The 24,514-nt window shown below is 41.6% G+C and overlaps 3 protein-coding genes across 7 annotated transcripts in view; 2 read left to right on the forward strand and 1 right to left on the reverse strand.

Annotated features, from left to right (window-relative positions):
- Positions 1 to 473: 473 nt before the first annotated feature.
- Positions 474 to 1,447, forward strand: LOC139052849 (CXXC motif containing zinc binding protein). Its single transcript, XM_070530002.1, has one exon. It carries the CDS (start codon positions 712 to 714, stop codon positions 1,192 to 1,194), a length of 483 nt encoding a protein of 160 aa, XP_070386103.1. The 5' UTR covers positions 474 to 711; the 3' UTR covers positions 1,195 to 1,447.
- Positions 1,448 to 3,586: 2,139 nt separating this feature from the next.
- Positions 3,587 to 24,506, reverse strand: LOC139052821 (craniofacial development protein 1-like). Of its 4 annotated transcripts, none has more exons than XM_070529963.1 (9): positions 24,460 to 24,506; positions 23,872 to 23,942; positions 23,227 to 23,335; positions 18,833 to 19,043; positions 16,338 to 16,444; positions 13,766 to 13,873; positions 7,881 to 7,953; positions 5,787 to 5,872; positions 3,587 to 3,813 (listed from the first exon to the last, which is right to left on the reverse strand). In XM_070529963.1, the coding sequence occupies exons 1-9, from the start codon at positions 24,489 to 24,491 to the stop codon at positions 3,714 to 3,716; spliced, it is 897 nt and encodes a 298-aa protein (XP_070386064.1). In that variant the 5' UTR covers positions 24,492 to 24,506; the 3' UTR covers positions 3,587 to 3,713. The 4 variants fall into 4 exon arrangements, with proteins under 4 accessions (XP_070386064.1, XP_070386062.1, XP_070386066.1 ...); XM_070529961.1 differs by having other exon boundaries at positions 23,794 to 23,942; XM_070529965.1 differs by lacking the exon at positions 24,460 to 24,506 and adding an exon at positions 24,071 to 24,144.
- The window catches only part of dnk (deoxynucleoside kinase), a 53,955-nt gene continuing 53,587 nt past the window's right edge, over positions 24,147 to 24,514 (forward strand). For both annotated transcript variants that reach the window (XM_070529982.1, XM_070529972.1), the window contains exon 1: positions 24,147 to 24,349. In XM_070529982.1, coding sequence (XP_070386083.1) covers positions 24,289 to 24,349 — 61 coding nt within the window. In that variant the 5' untranslated portion in view covers positions 24,147 to 24,288. The remainder of the gene's footprint in view (positions 24,350 to 24,514) is intronic.

The following is a 24,514-nucleotide window of genomic DNA, read 5'->3' on the forward strand; positions in this document are numbered from 1 at the left end:
GCAGGAATTACATGTGAAAACTTTTACCGTATCTTCTGTCTTGGATTACTGCACACAACAGCAAATCCTAATGTCCTTTCTGATATTAGGCTATCTGTAATCAACTAAAAAATCTAGTATATGCTATGAATTTTTAAAACAATTTTTTTCAGTCTCTTACGGAGGCTAGGAAAGTGAAAGTTAATTATGCCGTCTAGCATTGCAGCTGCCACCTGTGCTCGTTGTTTACCTTTCTTGCAGCGCTCCTCCTCCTCCTCTAACCTCACTGTTCAAACGCAAAACATTCGCAAATGATGTTTTCCTTTTGTGTTTGTGGATTTATTCACTCACCACCAATACAAGCGCCCTGTGTTTGCCAAAAAGGCTGCAGGAGCATTGGAACAAATCGCGGAAGCAGACGACAACGAACGGGTCATAACTAGCGCTACTCTTCCCGTACATTCTGTTCCTAGCGGCAAATCTGTTGAACTAGCCCTGGCGTGCTGTGCAAGGGTCATCAAATGGTTGAATTATCTTTCATTTCTTTAGATCACTATCATCATCACATGGTCTGGATCTATGGTCTGGAGTCGAGCAGGTCGAAAGCATTCCGAAAGTACCAGCGCCATTGACAACCAAATCGTTTTCGAACGTTTACTCAGCAGGGTCGAACGAAGTCAGGCTGTTCGGCATCAGATTTTCTGCAAAGGTATATTTTACACCGAGTAAGAAATGGTGAAGATCGGACTACAACTTCGAGCGAACTTGGAGAACCTCGCAAACTTCAAGCCGTGCCCAGACTGCGTGTGGCACCTTCGATTGAAATGCATGAATTGTGGCGAGCAAACTAGCGCCTGGCAAACTGTCGAGGCCGCCAACCGATCGCCAATGAAAGGTAGTCGCGGCGATGCCAATTTAGTGCTGAAATGCAAGTTGTGCAGCCGAGAGAACAGTATGGATGTCCTCAACGACAAGATACAGGCGTACGATGCTGAAAACTCGTCGCAGTTTGTCACCGTTATCGTCTTTGAGTGCCGCGGCGTGGAGCCGGTCGCTTTCGACGCCAGGGATGGCTTCACCGCTACAGCTGCTGAAAGTGGAACCATTTTTGACGAAGTGAAGTTCGAGAGCAAGGAGTGGGCCGAGTACGACGAACAAGGGAAACAGGCCGTTGGAATTTACGACCTGGAGCATCAGTTCATCAAGGTGAAGTAGGCCGCGCATTAGCCCCCTGCACCTGGGGTGAACGCTTTTGTAGTTCTCCGGCACGAAGCAAGTGACGCCGGTGATGCGCCAGAGAGACGCTTGGCCAAGTTCGAGACTGAAACTGCGTGTGTGCCTTTGTGCAATTTACTTTTTTTTTCTTTTATCGCTTTTCTGACGGTCAGCCAGCCGTGAAGTCACAAGTGGTGGATGACTTTTTACGCGCACAAAGTTGTGCTTAGTAAAATTTCCTGTTACTAGCCAATTGTTTCTGTTGCCAGTACTCGGTGCTCTGTTTTGCCCTTAATGTAGCACGAACAATATGCACATTGTTTAGCGCTCCATTGGTAAATAACGCATTGGCAACCAGTGGCGTGTTAGACTGGTGATAAGTAAGTTTCACGTGCTATTGTTTGTCCATGCACGCAGAGGGGCCCCGATTCTCGATCACTTTCGGCACGCATTCACTGTATAAGCCATCACTTCAACTAGACGTCGTGCAAAAGTATCCCAGAAAGTAATCGGGAGAGTACGAGGCAGGCAAATATATTACAATCGCTATTTTACACATACTGTTAATAATGTAAAACTGGCACGAGACGTATGCAGATTTGTAAAACGCCAGCTCTTGGCAAACAGCAGTTGTTGCCTCAAAAGATGGCTCCATAGGGTTGAGCCAAAACAGGGCAGTTTCCCACTACTGCTGCACTTAACAGGAAAAGTGCAATTGTGTTATGCCTATGTAGAAGAAATGAGCGAACATGCTTTTACATGACCACGGTGTAAACCCCAGATGGTCGAAATTCATTTGAAGTCCCCCACTGCAGGGGGGTGTGCCTCATAAATCATATTGTTGTTCTGGCATAAAAACCATAATTTAATATATATTTTTTTTAATGTGAAGTTATGTGTGAAGGGATAAATTCTGAATACAAAGCAGGGAAAATGCAAGAAAATATCTTGAGTGAATGAGCAATTGACTTGAGAGAAACAAATGCAGGTTAATTAGGTGAACAGTGAATGGAACATTTCAGCATCCCTTTGCCCTCCCTTTTCATCCCGTTATGCACTATACGGCAGGGTCAATATGTTGCAACACACTGGTAAGTGCTCAATGACACTGGAGCGCATGGTGAAGACAAGCTACATACTTGTAAACAAACTAAAATAGTACTGGCAGAATGAGCAGCTAACTACACTAACACAGGTCTTCAGTTTGAAAAATCTTTTCAAAGTAGCTTTTAAAAACTACCATGTCTATTAAGCATTTTAAGAACACAGGCAAAATCATATAGTGCCTAATGCACAATGAGTCTGTTCATCATCAGGTGGTGTTCACAGAAAGTCGGACCTGAAAGCTGAGAAACGCATTGTAAAATATAAAAAAGTGACTTTCTTCCACTTCATCTAGGCCATTTTTATTAAAGGGGAACGTGCATCTTCGCTGCCCACTTCTACTTCATCATGGCTGCTCATAAAGGATCGGAAGAAGCCTGTGTGCACTAGTACACTTTAGAAGCAACCAATGCAACTTTCACATGCTTCCACCGAGTTTACTGAGCACCCTTTGAACAAGCATTGTCTTTAAGGGCTGCCCAGTACCACAAAAGTTCCCTTAAAAAAAAATAGATCTTTCTTTGAAAACCTCAAAGGCTACATACTTGCTGTGATGAGTGGATGAGGGTAACAGGTTAATCAGTTATTGGTAGCAGTGAGAATGGCAGGTTGCGATGCCCAAGGTCACAAAAATGCAAAATGCACACCGTTGTCATGAATAGTCATTTTTACACATTCTTGATCTACATATATGGGCAAAGTTGGGTCTGACATTTCCTGCAACATATGTAACACACTCCTAAAAGGAGTGTGCTACAGCCCCTAATAATATTGTCACGAGCTGGTGGTAACTGCTAACAGAGCCACACAGACACTCGCAGAACTTTTAAAACCTTGCATGAAAACTAGATAGCCAGAATGAAAAGCACTTGCAGGTTTATCAAGCACGCACCTTAGATTGGACAGTAAAGTAGACAAAAGACAAGCACTAACTCGCAACAAAGTTTATTCGGAGCATAGAGCACACATATAAACAAGGTGCGCAGACTACACGGCGCATAGGAGGCCAGGAATATTATAGTCATCTTGCAATGCATACGAAAAAACTCTTAGCATTCTTTCTAAAAATATTTCTTCATTACTGTGCAACAATACAGATGTGTCACTGATGCATGCCTTCTTATTCTTTGACATTAATTTGTGCACAAACTGTCTTCACTCTTACCCAGAATTGTGTCTACTTCACTGTCCCAATTAAGGTGTGCGCTTGTTACACCTGCAAGTGTGAACCAGCTAAGCCTAGCAACATGTTCCATTAAAGAATGAAAAGTCCTGGACACAAGTAAAATGTGGTTTGGTACATGAAGTACAATGTCTTTATTATACATTAAAATGACAAACTGTGATGTTGACAAACATGGAGAAAGAAAGAAAAGGACAAAAATATATATAAAATAGACCACCCGGAATCTAGCTCAGAGGTAGTTGGATGGCCTATTCTTGGTTCTCAGGTTCTTTTCTATTTCAAACTGACGAACATCAGCCCGCTGCAAGAAGGCTTGTTTCTCCAGGTACCTGCACATTTGGATGACAAGTATAAATTGTGCATGGACCAGGATGTCGAGACACAAGACAATGCAGTGAACACAGTCACAGTGAACTTCATATACGGTGAACTTAAGACAAGAGAGTTTTAGTTTAGGGGACGCAAGGCACCCTAGAGCTTGGGTGCATTTGCGTTTGAGTATGCAAGCAGAAACACGTTATATGTTAGCGGCCTCAAACGCAAGCCGTACTGAGGTGGCATGTGCTCGCAGCGCCATCAGTGCCTGATAGTTGCTGCGTTATCATTTTTTAAAATATGAAAACAACCATATGAAGTAAAGTACATTAAACTATTTTTATTAAAAACAGTCAATATATATAAAAGCGATGTCTGTCGATACTAGCAAAATGATTTGTAAGATTATCTACGAGCCTATGTTATGACTGAGATCAAGCCGAAGTAAACCAAGCATACGCTTGGTAAACTGTAGTTAGGCGTCTCGTGCAGCATAATCTGTTGTGGTCTGTGTTTTGTTTATTTAGAGCCTCCCGCAGCTTTTTATTATTTAGAGCCTCCAACAGCAGTGAAACAACAGCTGGGAGGGCTGCACGCGTGCCGGCCACTTGCCAGAAACACTGAAAAGTCCTATTAGAAGCGAGAAAATTACAAGAAACCATGCAGAAGGCGGCGTTGCACAGTGTGAGGAATGTGAATGCTGCACTCTCTTTCGGAGAACGAATCTGCTCACTGTTCATGGCCACTGCCGGAGCACACATGCTGAAGCTGTTCTAGCACAGCAAGGTGCAATTTCAGTCAATTTTCTGTTTTTGGTGCAGTTTGATGCAGGAATTTGCATTTGTATCAAAATGGTGCAGGAGTCCCACCTCTGCTTGAAGTGCAGTATGAGATACATAAAAAATTCTGCAGTTTCAACAGGACTCCCTTATACATGCTACACAAGTTGAGAACAATCATTCAGTAATTTTCATTAAAACCGTATAACACTAGTACAATGAAATTCCAGTAATTTGAAATTTCCTAATTTGATTTGAAGAATAATTTGAACTGTTCAATTGGTTCTGCCAGAGTCACATGTACTATTTGAATAAGGATGAAATACTGCAAAGTCCAAATTTTAGAACTGCGCAATGGTTATACTGAACAAAATTGCCTGCTCTCATGGACAATCTTTCGGGCAACCAGAGTCAAAGGCTAACGTCCGATGCATAGCTAGCCCTTGTAACTATGTGTAGCGTGGAAATGAGCTTTCCAGTTTCGCTTGATATGTTAGGCTCACAGTGCATGTGCTGCCCTTCCATGAAACAGGGGTAAAGCACTGTGACATAGTATCATCATACAACTTCTACCTTTGTAGATCTATTCAATTTAAGATCATGTCATTTAATTAGAAATCAAGCAAAGCCACAAGAAAAAGAAAAAAAAACCTGGCACAGCGCATTTCCAATGCTGTTAAAAGCTTTTCTTGGCAGCCTTTAACATCAAACAAAAAGCACATACATCTGCACTGTCTCAAAACAGATACATTGCATAGTAGAATGATAAATGCTCATGTATTGAAATGCCAAAAAATTTCAATATGATGCTGTTCTTTATCTCTTCTCTACCTTTCAAGAACTACGAAATTTCTGGAACTATAGTAAGTGAGACACATGCTTGATACTAATTGAGGCTAACTGATGCTAATAACACTTCAGGAACCCTGAGCATTACCTAGGCTATGGGCGATGCCAAAATAGCAAGGCTCCAGATTATGTCAGACCAGATGGTGTTTCTTATATGTTTGCCTAAATCTCACTAATGCACATTTTTTTCATCGTGCTATCACTGGAATCCAGCCATGGCAGCCAGGATTTGAACCTGTCACCTTGCGCTAAGCAGCAAAAGTTCAATACTGTTTCTGCCCAAATGTGTAACTGTGTCCCAGTGACAGCAAAGTAACCTGACTGATGTGCAACAACTCCAACGAAAGCACTTTACTTACCCATCTTTGCCTCTATTGTGACTCTGCAGATCTTCTACAAGGCCCTCAGTCTTCTTGTAGTTGTCCCAGTCCAGCTTAGACTTTTCCTGTGCCATTATGAAAAAAGCCTTTTAGCTACAATTTGGATGCAAAATTACTGCAACTGCAATTCAAATATTCTTCAAGGGCCTATGGTGTGTATGTGACCAACACAATTAAATTCTACACTGCAGTGAAAAATACAGGGGCCTCTCAATGTATCCTTGTATCTTTAGAGCTAAGCGGACTATGAGCTGAAGGCTTGTTTTTCCCAACGGGAGCAAGCACTGTGACGATATGGAACAAGACATTACAAACTACAACTCTTCATATATCGTCTGCAACACACAGGCCACCGTCAGGCTGATGAGCTATGTAAAGTGTTCAGAATTTAGGACTTTCACCTACTCTTCCAAGCAGCTACAAGAATGCGGTTACATTAGACGGACACGAAACCAATCTCTCAACAATGCTAATTAGCCGATAAGCCAGCAGATGTTGCCAAAAACAGCTGGTTTGTCTCGCTAGGCAGACAATTATACTGAGGCAAATGATGTTTATGCTGGCCATTTTATGTACAATAGACTTCTGTTAACTGAACTCTGGTTAATTAGATTTTTCGGTTAACTTGACCTCAACCGAACATCCCGGCAGGCACCCATGCATTTCTATGGGCCCAAACTTTTTGTTATTTCCATCCTAAAGTTGGCCTTTGCTGGATAATTCGAACTTGACCAGCCAGCACACTCGTGCATGACCCTTACGATGACCCCAATAGCAACCCCTTTAGTGGCAGCATCTGTCTCGGCGGAGCTTGGGGACAGTGAATGTGGTGAAGACGTGTCCAAAAAAATTTCCCAGTGAAAATGGCCATTTATTGCGTGCCCTAGGAACATTTTCAAGCAATAACAGTAGCTCACAATGTCTGATTAGGGTATTTAACCAATTCTAACATGTGACTTTTTTCTTCCAAGAAAATTGGACCGAAAATTGCCTGCACGATGCAATCAGACACGAAACCAAGACAGGCTTCACAATGTTTGTATGCTTTACCGCATAACACATATGTATGTATTATGCCGAAGCTGACTTTAAGGAACGTGCAGCAAAGCTGACTTTAGGAAACTGGCTGCCATGGTGAAACACATTTCAACCCTTGGCCATTTTTCTTGCCAAGAAATCGGCTGCACGTCAGATTTGTACTTTGTTTAGGAGCTTTAATGTAATTTATAAGTTAATTTCTCTGCTTTTGACACATAGAAAGCTGGTGCGCTCTTTCTTTGGGGACTGCTAGAATCAGGCAAATACTGCCAAATGGATCAGCGGTGTGTTTTGGCCTTTTAGCCTTCTTTCTGCATCATTTAATTCAACCTGCCGGATAATTAGATAAATTTCACTGGTCCCGTCAGGGTCGAATGCACAATGTCATAAAAAGCTAAATGGTATATTTGGCTAGTCAGTTTTGAGTAGTGTCTGAGAGCTCTTGGAAAAAATTTCCCTAGTTCATTCAGAGCACCATGTTCCAACTAAGTGTGACTGAAGGCACTGTGACCTTTGTGTTGTGAGTTGCAACTGAGAGTGAGCAGAGTTCCAGTCAAGTGGCTGCTGAAACTTTCATTTGTGTGGTACCTGCTGGCATGATTCTGGAAGTTTTGTTTTATGCGTGCCTGCCTTGTGCGTCCCCCATATTTTTAACAGAAGCAGCACTGATGTGCTTCCACTTCTGGCTTCCAATTGCACTTACAAATGGCCGAACATTAGGTTTGGGCAACCTTCCTCGGGCTTTGATCTCAAGTTGGCTTTGTAATGTCGCAATCCATGTCTAGGTGCAGTAGGAACCAGTTAAATGTACTACAAAACCCAAAAATGTTGCCACAGCCTTTTTCACTAAATTGAACAAAAAGATGCACAGCTTTCTAGCAAGGCATCCTAGGCAAAAAATATAGCACAAAAAAATTCCCCGATTCAAGTCTGTTAAGTTCATGTTCAACATGTATGAAAAAAGTGCAGGTTAAAACAACACTTTACCACCTCTATGTGATAGAATCGAGGAAATAAAAAGATAGCAGGACCAACCAGTGTACTAATTTTTTGCTTCTTGTTGAACAGCTGATTTAAGACATTTCCAACACCACCAGGCTTCCTTTTTCTGAAATTGAGAAAAAAAAAAGTAATACAGAAGTGCACATGTAAACATTCAAACTGTAACGTATCCCTCCTTTCTTCTTTTTTTACATACAGCAAGAAAATGCAGATGCCTTTTTTAAATCAGGCCGCTGTGGGACTTTTGTTACGGTTATCTTTGCTTGCATAACGCAAGACATTCACTGCAACCAACAATTACTTATTGCCATATGGATAAATAAAATGCAACGAGAGCATGGCTTGAAAGACAAAGGCTTTTAAACTATGGCATGAGTTCATTTTGCAGCCCCAGTAGCAAACTACTCTCGATTCTCATAAATTTTTTTGTGTACTCAACTGAGGCTTCACACAGGTTTTAGAAAAAAGGACAAAAAGAGGACATGCAAGGCATTACAAGGCACTGTCAACTTATTTTCAAGGATGCCACAAGATTCTACAGGGGGCTGATTTAGAAGATTTTGTTTAACTCTTGTTTAACCTGTTGGCTGGGAAGCATGTCTTCAGACCCATAATTTCAGCAGACCCAGTATGATCCTCATTAATGCTGGCAGTTGCAGGTATAATGTAAGTGATGCCTGCCACTAGATGCCTAAAGAGTATGTTCTTGTTACCTAGTTAAACAATTTCCCAGCCATTGTCAGCATGTTTGTGACATTGAAAAAAAGTTAGCCTAGTGTGCGAGAAGTCTGAATCATAGCCTGAGCTTTGCTAATGGCACCAAAGTAAAGCACGTGTTGCTGAACATGCAAGTAAAACCTTGTAACAGGCATGTTTGGGTATTTGTAGCAATGACTGCTTTTAATGAAAGCTCAGAACAGAACCTGGCCCAAAAAATAGTTAGCTTTGAAACTGCGTATCCTCATGCACTGCACATGCATATGAGAGTACCACTACTTGGAGGTACAGACTGTAGTCGCAACTGTTACAGAACGCTTACTCATTCAAATGCTTCTAATATGACAACCAGCAAGGAGTTTCTGGTACATTAATAAACATTCCTTCCATGCCATCCTATTATTCCAAACTCTGACTGAAAATGGCCAAATTATTTTATTGCGGAATGTTTTAAGAAAATCACTGCAGACAATGTCTTAAGCGCTTATTTATTCAAAATATCTGCATAGGTATTCCTGCATCTGTATAGGTATAGTATAGGTATTGTAGCAGCGCGACTATAGTCTCCAAAGCAGGTGAAGAAGATGGGCTCATGTGAAGGTAGTGCATGTTCAACACGCTATAGTGCGCTCGACCTGAGCGGCCATGGTGTCAGCTGCTCCAGAGATCCTGCTGCACCATGGCTGGCTGGCCTAAAAAAACCATGGCTACAGCGCTTACGTCTTCGTGCCGCCTCCCACAAATTGGTGACCTGGACGACTGAGCCGAGCCGTGCCAGCATTAGCACACTGACTCTACCAAGGCGAATGATGTGGCCTCACACAATCCAACAGAAGTCCCGCAGTAGTAGGGTGCCCGCAAATTCATCGACATGCCGGACATCTAGTTGATCCAGCTGGGCAGCCTTTTCCTTCTCAGCAGGTTATGCTGAGATTATGCCAAGGTTATGCTTGTGGTGTCGCCTTGCCTTTGATAGGGAAATTTGTACCTAGTGGAGCCAGTGAGAGAGCTTCTGAATCTGTAGTGAGTGAGATGCCCTCGTACGGGAAGCAGACAGTTCCCGAAAATGTCCAAGGAAGGAGAGAGGCAGGCCGAAGAGTAGCTGAAAGCGCGCACATTTGGCCTAGTGAATTCCTTGAATATAGTCATTGCACAGCTGTGTTTGAGGTAGGGAGGAGGCTCATAACCGAGTAGAGGTTTGGTGCTGGGGCGGCATGTGCTGACGATCGGCAAAGGTGGACGTAGGCGATGTGGAACGGCAAGGCGCAGAATGACACGATGGTTCAAATGGCGAGAGCTTTCGTGAGTGCTCACTCATGAAAGCTCTCATACCTGTCACTAGTTCCTGTCACTGTCACTGTTCTGTTCCTGTTCCTGTCACATACCTGTCACTAGCATACCTGTCACTAGTTCACTCTATACTGGATTATGGAATAGTATGTTGCCTGGTGACATTGTCACCTGCACATCACTCGAAACATTTATCGCCAAGTTATCAAACAATGCTCTGTAGCTACGACCTGCATATAGGTGAGCTGCGTCGTACAATGGCATTCTGATTCACTTCTCAGTGTCTTGTATTCTGCCATGATATAAACACCTGCTGAATCTTGTCTCTTGTGCAATGCACATCCAATATATTTACTTCTTTTTTCTCTTTGCTCTTCTTCTCTGTGCTAAACCTTCCAACCTGGCGTTTACTACTATTTTTCCCTGCTCCTTTTATAGAATTTGTATAATGAATATAGAGAGCGTATGTACTGCCTTGTTCACCTAAACTTATCTATGTCTGCACCTACTTGAACTGTGTTCCCTTGAATATGTATCCTGCCCCTTTCCTGCAACAGCCTCAAATGTGAGGCTAGCAGTACGTTCAAATAAAAAAGTAAAAAAATAAATAAATATTGTTGCATGGTGTTCTTCCAATCATTTAATTTTCAGTCCTACCAAAACTCAATTCATGATTTTCCGATCTAGCCAAATAATACTACCTGGCATGCTAGTGAAAACTCTAGATGATCATCACATTCCCGTCTCTGACTGTATGTCATTTTTGGGGATCAAATTATATTCTAACCTAAAGTTTTCTCAACATATTGTCCTAATTAAGCAAAAGTGTACCTTCGATATTAGAGCATTAATCAAATTAACAGCATATTTATCCAAAGACACATTATTAGCATTATACTTTGCTTTCATTCACAGTCATATTACTTGCAGCATTCTTTCCTGGAAAAATACATATTACTGTCATATCTAATATACTCAGCATTTACGAAACCAAGCAATATGCATTATCACTAACAGTGATTTTTTTGCGAGTGCTACTACATTACTTCGTGAAAATAACATCCTTGTAACGAGCTTGTCCAACAATTCTATAATCCATAATCTATAATTATGTTTTCTAAATTAGTTAATGAACAGCTTTCATACGAATTGATTGATTCCAGGTACCTCATCAATAATAATAATACCAGGTTTGCATGTAACTCCACTTTTCTACTGCCTATAGTTCACTTCGGCTGTGGAAAAATGACATCATCATTTGCTGTTATAAAACTATGAAATGGTTTACCCAACACCATTAAATCTTCATATTTTCATGCATTTAGTCATGCCCTTAAGCTTTTTTACATGTATAACTAAGTTTACATTGTTCATACACTACATTTGCCATTTGCATGTATTGACAGTATTTTCATACACTACAGGCTTGTATACTGACAATTGTTTTCGTTTATTTAATTTTTCTATGTTGTATTTTTCGAGATTGTGTTTGTTTCTTTTACCTAGCTTGCTCATCTTTCATACGTCTCTCCACTGTTATTATTGACCGAGGGCCCTTTGCAGTCTGCCTTTGGGCCCTTGTCTGTATATTGTCTCTTATCCATTCATTGTGTTTAAGGAATAATAAACTGAAACTGAAACTAAACAGCAGTGCATATTAATGGCAAGGAAGAAAAACTACCTTGGGGGAAAGAAAAAGGATATGAAATTGTAGTTCTCAACCAGCGTGCTTCAGAATTAAGAAACAAAAGCATTTGATGCATCTTAATTCTTCAAGCGCCATGGCTGAGTACATGTATACAGTCGAATCTGGATATATCAAATTTGAAGGCGATCATAAAAAAAGTTCAGTGTATAGGTAATTCGATACATAAAATAAAAATATAATACAAACATTTTCAAGGGCATTTTACAGCAGTTTGTTCTACACAATCATTGGTTATATGTGGGCTCGATATATCCGGGTTCAACTGAGGGTGTATTCTGCGAATATTACTTTCAGAGATACTATCGTCTTGGCCACACCTTCGCTATCCGCGCACACTGATTGGCTGGTTGGGCACTACGTCATTCGATTTTGCTCAAGCAGCAAACAAGCGCACACCTGATGGCAATACTATCGCCGAGGCAACATTGTCGCCGCAAGTAATTGTCGCAGAATACGTCCGCTGCACTCGTCTAGTCACTGATGCAGATCACTGGTCATGCCCAAGATAATTTGTGAATATGCTAGTACAGTGAAAGCTCGTTAATTCGAACTTCAATAATTCGAATTTATGGATAATTCGAACTGTACGATTTGGTCCGGCCAAGCTCCACAGAAGTCTATGTATAAAAAAGTCCGTTAATTCGAACACGAGAAGGTTCCCTCACGGATAATTCGAACTACGCTCGCTGGCACACGGCCTACTGCCTACACACAAGGCTGTATTGCCTCCGAAACGGAGAGAACGGCGAGAGAAGGCAAAATCGGAAAAAAATCTAACCGACGCGGGGTCAGCCAGAAGGCAGCGGCGGCTGCCGCCTCTCCGTTCTACGTAACCTCCGAGACTTCTTGCCCGTTGCGAATCTCGGAGGTTTTGAAAATCTTGTACAGCTGCTAATGTTGTGCGGAGATGGCACGGCAAGCGCCAAAACACAGTGAATCAAGTACGTCGCGGCTGCGTTTGCAATCAAGAACCAACGAATCAGGGCCTTCGCCACCTTCACATGTTCACCGTCTTTGTCTTGGCAGTCTTCATCGGTTGTGCACCTCTGTTTTCAGCTTAGGAGGTATCGGCCGTCGCGATTCATTGTGACGGTGTTAAGCTTCGGCTAACGTTCGTTTCGGTGGACATCGGTGGTGTGGCACAGCTGGACCCAGAGTTTCGACTTGAAGATGGCGTGTGCCCGCGGCACACGCCATCACTTTCTGAAACGCCAAATTTCTGACATGCCCTACTGCTTCCAAATCGTAGTGTACTGTTGCCCTCCTTCACTTTCGTTAGTTCGAACTTTCGTTAATTCAAACTGAAGCGGCTTCCCCTTGCGGTTCGAATTAACGAGCTTTTACTGTAGATGGTGCAACCGTGGACTGGTTGCGTCATCTACTCAGAAGTTGATTTAACTAATATTTTATGGCAAGTTTTGTTTTTATACAACAGATGGTGCAACAAAGCTTTTCAATTGTCGTCATTGCTTGTGTCTTGTTTTCTGACATGGCAGGCAGGTGTAAAAAGCCTGCCCATTTCTTTTAACGATGCAGATATTAAATAATTTGGCATTGATGTGGAAATGAAAAAAAACTTCCTAGGATTTCGATGTTATGAGGGTGCCTTCAAGGGATAATGACAGAGATGAAGAGGCCATGTTGCCTGAGTAGCACTAATTATTCCAATTAACATCATTAATTAGCATTTCTTAATTTTCTTTCGAATGTTCAGCAACATATCACTAATAAATAACAGTTGAATTTAAAGCCTGCTAATGTATTATTTAAAGAGATATTGAATTTATTGCACTCTGGAAAAGCACACGGAACCCAAAGGGTCAAAACTTGCCTGGACGTGCCTGAATATAGCCTGTTGCGCCCCTTCCAGAGTGAATATAGAATACCTGTGGCCAACCTTAACATTACTTCATATGATGGCATTTACACATATGCACACAAAGTAGAAAGCTGCCATGGCAACAGTAAGCACTATCAAGAAACAACAACGTACGAGTATTATTTGATACTTTCTCGATCTACAAATGCCTTTACAACGCTTTGGACAAAGCTGGCACAAACCAATTCAAATTGCTAAAACACTCATTAGAGAATGTATGATTCATTTATACAAGGTTTTCCATTAAAGCATAGCAAAGACCATTATTTCAGCAACAATAGTGGCTTAGACAATTCAAGCCTTTACACACTGTGCTTCACATACCCAGTCAGTGCTGGTGGTGGTGACTTGGCCTGTCCAGCCACCTCTTCTTCCTCTTTCTTTGCGAATAAGCGTGCTTCTTTAGAATCAGCTGACACTTCCTTGTCCACCCTAAAAGAACCGAGGAAGACCAGTTACAGCCACTGTCAACATAAAGGAGGATTCAAGAGCAGCTACCTGTCGACACTTAGTGCAAATACCATGAATGCTATTCTTTTCCAAGCACTAACATAAAGCATTATGTACAAGAGTGTAACATCATGGTGCCAACATTAAATGACAATCAGCTATATAATGATGTAAGCTTGGCCCTGTCTTTTGCCTATTCACCATTCATTATCCACACATAAACTAATTCATACTTTATAGAAATGTGTTACATGTTTCATAAACTAATTAGTGCATGCTGAAGCAACTGGTGAGTCTTGAGTTAAAAAAATGTCCATAAAGATATGCAGGTGAAATAGCCTTTCGGTTTTGTTACTTTCCAAGTCAGACATCTCACCAATCTGGAATGTATTTGATGAAATACAGTTGGGCCCAGTCAATGTCATACCTGCCAACCTGGCGAAATAAAAAATCGGGAGACTTTATATTCGCGTCACCAGGGGGGGGGGAGGAGGGGGGGTCATTCACTGTTTCAACTTCGGGTGGGATAGATGGGGGAGGGGTTTCAAGCAGGCCCTGTTCGATGAGTCCTTTTGCAGTACCTTGCAGCAGCAGACTTTGCTCACTTGAACAATTTGTCGGAGTAGCTTCGTTCAAAACATGGTCCAGACTGACGGCCTTTCACTAGCAGCAGGTGTTGGAGGGTTGTGTTGCACATTGATGAGCAGAACTCAGTCCTAGTTTTTCACGCCGTGCTAAAAATCATCTCACACTCTGCGTTGCTACGCGGTATCACGAGTAAATCCAGCATCACCTTAGCAACTTGGTGAAACACGTTTTCCATCAGTGTTTTTTATTTTTCCAACCATAGACCACTGCATGTACCACCTTTCTTCATTGAGAATGTCCTCTGGAAGTCTGTGCGCCTGTAGTGTGGCAAACTCAGCTTCGAGAGCATCTAAAGCGTCTTCAGCAGATTCAGTGGAATCTCGGGGCAGCAGCTGAGGAAAACGCTGAATAAAGAAATGAAGACTCGAGAGCGATGCCTGCGAAATAAATTTCCAGTTGGCCACCGCCGCATTCTTCAGAGTTGCGTTTCAGAATTGCGTCCACATCCCTAGCACTTCGTTTCATCGCATTTGGGAAATATTTTCCGTAGAAGAGGCCCAATGTAGTTGCTGACACTAAGGGGTAGGTTGTGTTCCGACGAGGAATCCCGTAAACAGACACTCCACACGTATAACACTGTCATCAAACTTGTTTCGGAGAAAGTTCACTATGTTGCCTTGCTGCTCAGCAGTGCGAACATAGCTTTGATGCTTCGCCGTGCAAACACGCAGTTTCAAGTCGCCTTTGACACCGCGAGACACTGACGCCACATCCACAAAATGTTCTCCTTTTCTTGATGTCAAAAAGCATGGAAATTGAGAAGTATTTTATCGCAAGAACTTCTGCAAATACCTTTTCTTGGGCTTTGATAGCGTCATGGTATCAAGCACACGAGGGTTCTAAATTTACACAGTGCACCGCACACAGACAGCCTAGCCAGCACTAACCATACACACAAGCAGCAGCAACAAGATGGACCATGGAGGAAGGCATACATGAAATGCAAGAGCTACATTGGCTCTGGCTTTGGTCGGCTTACTAGGCACTGCAGTTGGCTGCTTAGTCGATGATACCCATGGTGCTAGTTTAGCCGCTGTTGGTGATGCTGACGATTACGATGTGGCTGTACATTCTGAGGTGCCGGTTTCGCAAAAACCATTATTGCGCAAACGGAGACCACTTTTCGGGAGATATATGACAGTGATCGTACAATCGGAAAGTTCAGTAAAAAATCGGGAGGGTTGGCAGGTATGCAATGTGAACACTTGCTTAGCATGAAGTTGTTCAACGACAAATAAACGTAACAAGAAGCCTATAGAGATCTTTCACTTATAGTGACCCAGCTGCTGCGATGGTTCAGTTAGCATGAATAAAAGCAACTGTTCGTACACTGGCGTCATAGCGGCATGGCAAGGAAAGTGAGATGCACATGGAAAGTACCCCTAGCACAAGTTGACAGGAGGCCACATTAACATCAACATCCCGACCTTAAAACTCCCTACTGTGTCTGCTGGACGTATCAGTGTACCATACCTCCAGAGGGGCCATGCGGTGCTATCTACACACCTTGATTTTCTTGCCTGACACACCTTGATTTTCGTGACAAAACCAAATGAGCAAGCAGAATGCTGGTTTATGACATAGAGATAACTGTACAGAACACTTAATCATATATAGGAGTTCTATATTTTCCAACTTGATTCCTTACACAGCACGTAACAATCTAGCACCTTCAGAAGTCTTTATTGGGAGACTGTTATTTCGATTTACAATGTAAAAAATTATTGCAAACTGGGCAACAAACATATACATGACCAAATAGCTAAAGAAATAAAATCATGGCTCTCTTAATGCTCACTTGATGGTCTCTCCAGCAAACTCCAGTAACTGAGTAATCTTCACTTTCTTATCTGATGGGGGCGTTTCTTGGGGGCTTGTGGTGGAAGATGACGGTTTACTAGGCTCCTGCAAATAAGATGTTGGAAAAGACACGATGGTCGTTTCATTTAAATGTAATTTTTTTTAGTGGATATACTACATCAAAAACTTTCCCTACAAAATAATCTATAGTGCCTATATAAACAAATTTCATACCCATCATTGGCTAATAAATTGATTGATTCATTCATTCATTGTGTTTACCACCATCTAAATTAACAGAGGTACCATGAAAGATGCTGCTAATGGAGGGCTGTAGAGTAAACTTTGATGAGCCCAAACACGATATATAAATGTTTCGCATTCTGCTACAATCAGAATACAACCACTGCAGCCATGAATTGAACCAGAAACCTTGTACTAAGCAGCAGAATGTCTTGGCCATCCAGCCACCACAGCTGGCTAAACCCATTATCAATTATGAATAGTATACAAAACAAAAATTCACATGAAAACATAGCAATGAATGGCAAGTAAATGACAGGAAAAGGGATAAGATCCATTTATGCATTGCTCATTTATGACTCTGAAGATTAAAAAAAAGCAATAAATGAATAAAGAATCAGAAATCCTGTCTGCTCGGGCAAAGCAATATTCGTTGATTTGCATTCTATATTGCTGCCCTTTTGCAGTGCCATATGTGGCGCAAAAGATATCAGATGCTCTGAAAGTGACCCCAGACGTCGTAAGCAGTTGGTATTTCACCTATGGGGTGTCCCAGTGATGACTTAAGAATTTCTGCAATAATTGACAATAAAAACATTAATTCATTTCTTATAACTTTTAAAATAATACTAAAGCACCTTTCAAATTTTGCAACAGAACTCAGAAAATGCAGAAGGCATTGAATATGGCAATCAGTTCTGTGGGAACCTGCAAGATGGAGAAAGGTTCATGAAAGGGAAATTTGTCATAAACCCAAATGTAGCACAAAGCTACAGTCAGAGTAAAGGGAATTACACATTTGCCCTTTTAATGGAACAGGTTTCAATTTTGATATGCTGCCTTTCATGGCTGATCAAAGTGTAAATTTCTGCTTCAACTGAAGGGATAGCAATGTTTTTTCATATGGCTGGACAGTGACATACTGTTGTAAGAGTGAAATTTTGTGTTCACTACAGGCCATGGATTCTGTCAGAATACGTGCATCAAAACAAAATGCAGGCACACATCTCGTCATTCAACAGCTGGCATTGTGATCATATACATGAACACCCAGTGCACTCTAAATACTTGCCTGGGCTCAGCACTTTGCGACACTAAATTTGAACTTTAATTTCAATGTCTTTGTCTTTGCAGCCAATAAAGGCACAGCTGTATCATAATTTTGCATTGATCTTAAGTACTGCAGCGGTTCAAGCAGGATCTATTGAACTCATACAGCAACTGCAACAAGGTGAATGAAGTGTTCATGCCGCACGCATTTTGAATGACAAACCTAGAATAATCAACAGTGACATCTCAGCTTGCATTCAAATGGTTCCAGGTGCCAGAAGAAAATTTACAAACACCAGACAACATAAATGTAATTCAAGCAAGGCAGTCGGCAAAACTTTAGCGGAGACATGATCATGCACTATGGATGAAGCTGCAGACGACAGTCACTAAAGAATGAAAGTGCAAAACTGATTTTTAAAAAAATATTACCCTTTCCAAGGCAGTAGTCCTTTACTCTTTTTATGGAATAAATTAATTTGAAATATAACAGCAATGCTTAGAATTTTCTAGCTTTCTATCACATTAACTATCTTTTGTGGCTAAATTCAAAATAGGGCCAACAGTCATTAGAGTCACCCAACTGCACCATCCTGTGCACAGAAAGGTGACAGGGATTTGAAGAAGCCATAAGAAAGCAAAAGTAAACTTTATAGCTGTAGTTAGGACACCAATCAGTGCCTTGAAATTTGGAGTTCAAGTAAACCCAAATCGTCTGCTTCTCTCATGGGCGAGTGTTTTTCAGATTTTATTGGATTAATGTAAAAGAGCAGAGCCCTATTTAACTGCCCTGTTCAAAAAGCACAACAGGGCTTAAACATTTTGTGACAGCCAACATGCTTCATGTTTCATTGCAATGCTCCATGCCACCTCAACTCACAATGCTGGCAGTTTCAAGCCATGTTATGCAAATTCAGTGAATTCACACTTCCAAAGCCATGGTGCACTCAACCTTGCTGAAGCCAGAAATTATTTTGCTCACATTTTGCAATCTACAAATACTGAAATGTGCACATGCTGTGGCCAGCAATCAAGCCCAAGGACCTGCAAGTCGCCATATCAGTGGCACAGCTGAGTAGCCTCAGAAATGGTTTCCTTAATGCCGAAGACCTGGCTTCATATATTTTAAAAGTCAGTATAACTTTTTTTTTTTAATTTCACATACTTGGCATCGAATGTTAAGACAAGTACTTAACTTACGGCAACTGCAGTCACAGCAGGGATAGTTCGTTTCTTTGGAATGGGTTCAACATCACGCAAGAAATCAGACCACAGGAGGTCTGCTTTTTTCTTCTCCTCTTCAGGAGTAAGCATGGAAGTTGTCTCCTCTGCATCACCTGCCGTATTAGGGCTGACACTGTCACGTCCTGGACTATCTTCACCCTCCAGACAAATGCCGCCTTTGCGCTTTCTACAAAAGACAATGAATGCATGTAACAAATTAAAAATAAGACAAGTTAACATGCTAAGCAACAAAGCGAAAACACTCAAGGATAAGCTATGAATAGGTTTATATGTACGGTAATTCTTAACATCACAGCCATATATAGCTCCATAATATATCATGACATGTGCCTATTTCACGCATCCTCACGGAGTATGATTGAATAGTCTGAAAAACTTTTCACTGCTATTTGTGATGACCTGGCAAGTTGCAGAACTCTCCTGTAACAACCTGAAAGGACACTACTGATTCTTGCTCTTTGAAAGCATGTCTCTCTGAAGAGCATTACATTCCTGACTTAATTGAAGAGGCGTGAATCCAAATGAGAGTGGTTCACAGAAAGGTAGAGGCTTGAAGTAATGAATAGGGGTTGAACAAGGAATGTCACTGAAGCCAGTGTTTTGACAAGGAGACTTGTCTTCATCAGGGCAGCAACTGCTTTCCTTAGCAGCAGTCATATATGTGTAGCTTGCTCTCTCCAATCCTCGACTGGGAAAGGAGAATAAGCCGGTGTGAAGAGTAAGGTAAACAAAGTCAAATTGTTTTTCAAGAAGGGAAAAGGGAGGGGGCATAAAGGGGGAAATTGGGGAAGGGGTGTTATAGAGAGGCGACAAGTAGAGGTTCTGCTGTTGGTCCTTCAACGAAGCAGGGGTGACAAAAACAAACGAGTTAACATGTGCAAGTAGACACTGAAAATACAGCACGCCAAGTCGCCCCGCAAAACAGAAAAATAAGATATGCTTTTTAGACACGTGAAGAAGGGTTAAAAAACTGAGTTGCACTAAGATGCACTTAGTTGGGAGTGTAAGTATGAATACACATCTTATCGAAGGCTGGGGGAGATAGAAACAAGCTACAAGAGGATACAGGGTCAACTGGAGGTCACTGAGAGACCTTCGTCCTCCAGTGGACACAAAAAAGAAAGAGAGGCTGATGATGACGATGTATATTTTTATCGCATGGAAAGCACAATTCTGCCATTTCAGATTATCTGAAGAGGCCGACATTAATTTAATGGCCAGTCTCAATGTACATGCAGCTAATTAAAGAAACAAATTAACTTTTTAATTGTTCCTTTTGCGTTATATTATGAAATTGTGAAATAACGTCACGCCTACTTAGCAGAAATCCTAAGACTATCACCATTTTTTACATATCCTTCTGCAAAATTCGATGTGAAGTATATTCAGGTTAATGTAACATTCCCAAAACCTTTCTCTAACACTTCAGAACCACAATAACTGTAATGCCAATATATATTTTACCACCCTTTTTTGGGACAGATACCTTTGAAGAGATGCTTGTCTTGGGGTTTCTGCTAAGGAGATATGACTTCACTACTTCTCCATCACAATTTTGCAACTTCAACAAGCGATTATTTAAAAAGTTTATTAGTGAATGTTTTTAATTATCTGCACCAAGATTTCAATTTGTCGTGGAAGTAATGTGTGCCTCTTCATACAGCTTTATACAGCCACTTGAACAGGCCAAATTGCTTTGTACTTCACAGACAATTTGCAGAATCCTGGTCAAACTAAAAACAGGCAGTACCGCTCACAGCGAAATGGAAACATTGTGCACTTACATGATCTTTCACAATCACTCACAGTCAACCCATGCGATCACTGCATCGAGACATTATCGGCTGGGGTTTTATAGACAGCACCACAACCCAAGTTATCTCCCACCACACTATCACGGCGATTGCACTTTTCATGTAAAAGTTTGGCTCAGCACACCCCATTGCAGTGACCATAGACAGTGGTTGTGCAATAAATTTTGTGGAGAGACAGTGTCTGTCTGTGTTTATAGTTTACTCAGGAACATTAATTTGACAGTTAAAAATTATCTCGTTTAGAAGGCATTAACAGAAATGTCCAGGAGGAAGCACGCTGCGGTGCTTCATTTGAAACTATGTGGAGCACACCGTAATATCTCTCACACTGTGCCCAATAGCTTCGCACTGTTTTGCACACTTTGTGCCATTTAGAAAGCATAATTTTTCATTTCAGGCTAGACGCCATCAGTACATCAGATATCTTTGTCCTTAAAATTTTCTAAGCTCTGGTCACAAAAGATCATTTAACAAAGCAAATCAGTAGTTTTTGATTTCTTGACAGATATAGTCAAGAGTTTAACGGATACTGACAGGTATCCAGAGTAAAACTTGGCACTGATAGGTGCCCCCTACAGTACTATTTACACTGCCAATTTACAAAAACAGTGGTTCTGCACAATTTCTTCAAATGCTATAACCTCTTGAAATCCCATGCCATCTATTTATGCATTTATTGCTGCTTAGGGCATTCATATATATGATGGCTGCAACAGTGCTTTTGCACTCACAGTGTGAGAAGGAAGTATTTGAAATCAAAGGTGTCATATACATGCTATACTTTTAACCAATTTGCCATGTTTTAATGTCATTTTTCTTTAAAGAATGCCAATTTAGGCTTGTTAGTATTCTACATCATTCTACGAGCACACAAAATACACTACGCCTCAGGATAATGTAACAATTCTATGCCAATGCCATTCCTTTTCACACTTTGTCAGTAATTAGAGTGGTGCATCGCCTGTATTATCGACGGGATCAGCTGGCCACAAACAGTGGATTATAAGTAGAGACTAGAACTTTAGGCAAAATGCCCATTTTTTTCTGATGTCCTCATCGTGTCTAATTAACATATAAGCAGGAACTATGGGTCTAGAAACATTTTAGTGGCACTTTTTTTGTGCCTATAAATGTCTATTTCGATGTAGGTGCCTATATTGGATTTCTGGAGCCTAAAATGCCTTTGTCAGTGTTTTGCCCCAGCCTCACTTTTGTTTATGTCATGACCAGCTGGGAAACTTGGCCGAAGGCAGCCAATTATTACTATAAACACTTTGCCGGAGTAAAGGCTGTTATTAACAACTTTTCAGCAGACTAGAGCATTGCTGCGAGGAGGGCTCAAACAACACTACGCGACAATACACATGAAAGTCGCATAAAGTACTTGTGCGCTCACTTCACGTTTTTAGCCAACATCATCGAGAATGCTCAGGTGCAAATATGACTGGGAATGTGGGGCTCATTTTGGAAGTTCAGGAAAAGTTGGCCACTATCCTCAATGGACCTGTTGCTGATAGAGTTTGCTCTAAAGTTCAGTCTGTCTCAGACAAAAGTTCTGGGTTTTTCAGTTTTGAAAGAACTGTCAAAGGCTCTGACTAGCAAACATCCTAGAATTCCAGAAAGCATTGGATCATAGATTATTCTGAAGTACAAACATGCACCCCTAACAATGGCAGATTCCAAATGTTCCTTTCCTGCATACAGACAAATACTGAGTGAAAGAAGTGTCAACCCAAAAATATTGAGGTGGTGCTTGTTTGTCACTGCTTTCATAACTACTCTCATGGTGTCTAAAGTCACACTAAATTTAGGATAAATTTTGTAACCTACGCAACTTGCTTTATTTCTTTTTATCGAAAAAAAAACTGAATTTCACGAAACGGGGAGTTGGTGGGTTGTGCTCATTAAAAAATGATAATTTATTGTCAGATGCACAGGGGAAGTCATTGGAGCCCATACATGCTTAAAGAACAGTATTTGGCACCCACATATGCCTTAAATGACTGCTTCAGTCTGGGGCAAAGTGTTGCACGTGAAATGCAAAGGTTGTGGGATCGTTCCCCACCTGCGGCAAGTTGTTTTTTCATCCACTTTCATTTCAATTAATTTATCGTTTCTTTATTTCATTTATTAAGCACAAGTAATTTCCCCTGTGTTGTCCTCGGTGTCACTGTTTGTTGGCTTCTTATGATATGACTAGTAAAAATCGAGCCCCTCGGTTAATGCCCTTTCTTCCAGCTTCAGTGCCTGTTATACATGCCTAAAACAGCATGTTTAGTGCCTAGACATCCTATATCTAATGATAAGAGTGACACTGAATCGAGGGGAAGGAATTGCTACATTATACCGGCCTAGAACATCACAATAGACGTAGAGAAAGTGCAGAGCTTTCTCTGAGTCTGTTGTAGTGTCTGTCTCTTTTGTAAGCTAGTAGGTTAATATGGATATACTATTCTGTTCCTGTCTGATTAAGCTGTGTTGAATGATAACACCGCAAGGTAGGAAGCCGGGATTTAGATACAGTTAGATCCTCACCTTGACGATTGCTTTTTCCTTGTTACCTTGCGCTTCTTCGTGGCAGGTACCTCAGCGTCACCCCCAGCGTCGTTTTCAGCATCTGACTCATCGATGTCGCTCTCTTCAGCTGAAATATAGTCAAGTGACGCTATGCAACGGGAAATCAAAAACCTTTAACACACACGCACACAGACGTGCTTCCAGGCTGTGGCATCTGACGAGTAGTCAGTTTCACGTAAGTGACACCCTAAAGATTTAGAAAAAATATAAAATCTTGCCGTTTTTACAGATTAACACAACTGTTACCCGTTTGATAAAATGCAAAATGATACAAGTTCCCCGTAGGCCCGTAGCAAAGACTGGGGGCAAAGTGGCCATAGCAAAGATTGGTGTTGCAGAATTCGGGGGGCGCGGTAGCTCTCTACTTAGACAGAAATTATTTAGAGGATAAAAGAAAAATATAAATGAAAGGTGCCCCGGCCCGTACCCTCTACTTAGACAGGTAGCACCAAACAATGTCGTCCCTCCTTATAAGAAGCATTAACCGCTAACACAGCTGATACAAACGGTATGTGAGCTACCGACCGCGCTTAGGAGCCAAACGCTTCCGAGGCATCATCGAATAAATGAGAGGATGACAGTCTCGAGATTGGCGGCACGCACCCGATGGAACGTAGTCGTCATCTTCACTTTCAGAGCTGTCGGCCGGCTTCGTCAAGTCAAAAGTGGACATCCTGCAATTGAGGTAACTATTACTCAGTGTTTTCTTCTCTCGTCTCTTAACAGCTTGCTCAAAACGTGTTTCGAATGCACATCACTGATGCATCATACGAACGAGAATTGTTGAAGCACTGTACTACACCTCTGGATCGATCTTGGGTTGGCTACTACGCAACTGCGGGTAAACGGCTACGAACTGTTGGACGGCTTCTGTTGTCTGCTGTTGCAACTTAGTCCATGCTTCGTGCTGTTTCTCTGTAATAACGCCATGGACAGCGACGGGTTGCACGTAATGTCAGAAACGCGTATTTACGTCAAGTTTTAACAATTTGTTTAGCAAAGGCAAGGATTAAAAGTTTCATGTTCGTGTCGAGAGTACTGCGACAGTTTTGTAAAGCTACGAGTCCACTTCACTTTTTGGGTGAGCGTTTTCTTCAAATTGTGATATCGAGCGTCGCAGCCCGCTGCGAGCGAGAGGCTCTTATCGTGCATACTTGTGTAACCTAGCAACGATAAAGCGGAAAATCTCACTTTTTTCCCCCGTATGATGCGCAGCTCCGCATCAGCACTATGCGGAGCGGTAGTG

The sequence above is a fragment of the Dermacentor albipictus genome, chromosome 1, assembly GCF_038994185.2.
Source record: "Dermacentor albipictus isolate Rhodes 1998 colony chromosome 1, USDA_Dalb.pri_finalv2, whole genome shotgun sequence".
Classification (NCBI taxonomy): domain Eukaryota; kingdom Metazoa; phylum Arthropoda; class Arachnida; order Ixodida; family Ixodidae; genus Dermacentor; species Dermacentor albipictus.

What these genes read in the sequence shown, in the direction of transcription:
- LOC139052849 (XM_070530002.1), top strand. Translation starts at nt 712, where the DNA reads ATGGTGAAGATCGGACTACAACTTCGAGCGAACTTGGAGAACCTCGCA.
- LOC139052821 (XM_070529961.1), bottom strand. Translation starts at nt 24,491, where the DNA reads ATGCGGAGCTGCGCATCATACGGGGGAAAAAA. An exon ending in TTTGCTGGAGAGACCATCAA is followed by an intron (nt 13,874 to 16,337) that starts GTGAGCATTAAG and finishes CGGTTCTTTTAG; the next exon opens with GGTGGACAAGGAAGTGTCAG. An exon ending in AGCAAAAAATTAGTACACTG is followed by an intron (nt 5,873 to 7,880) that starts GTTGGTCCTGCT and finishes ATAATGGCACAG; the next exon opens with GAAAAGTCTAAGCTGGACTG.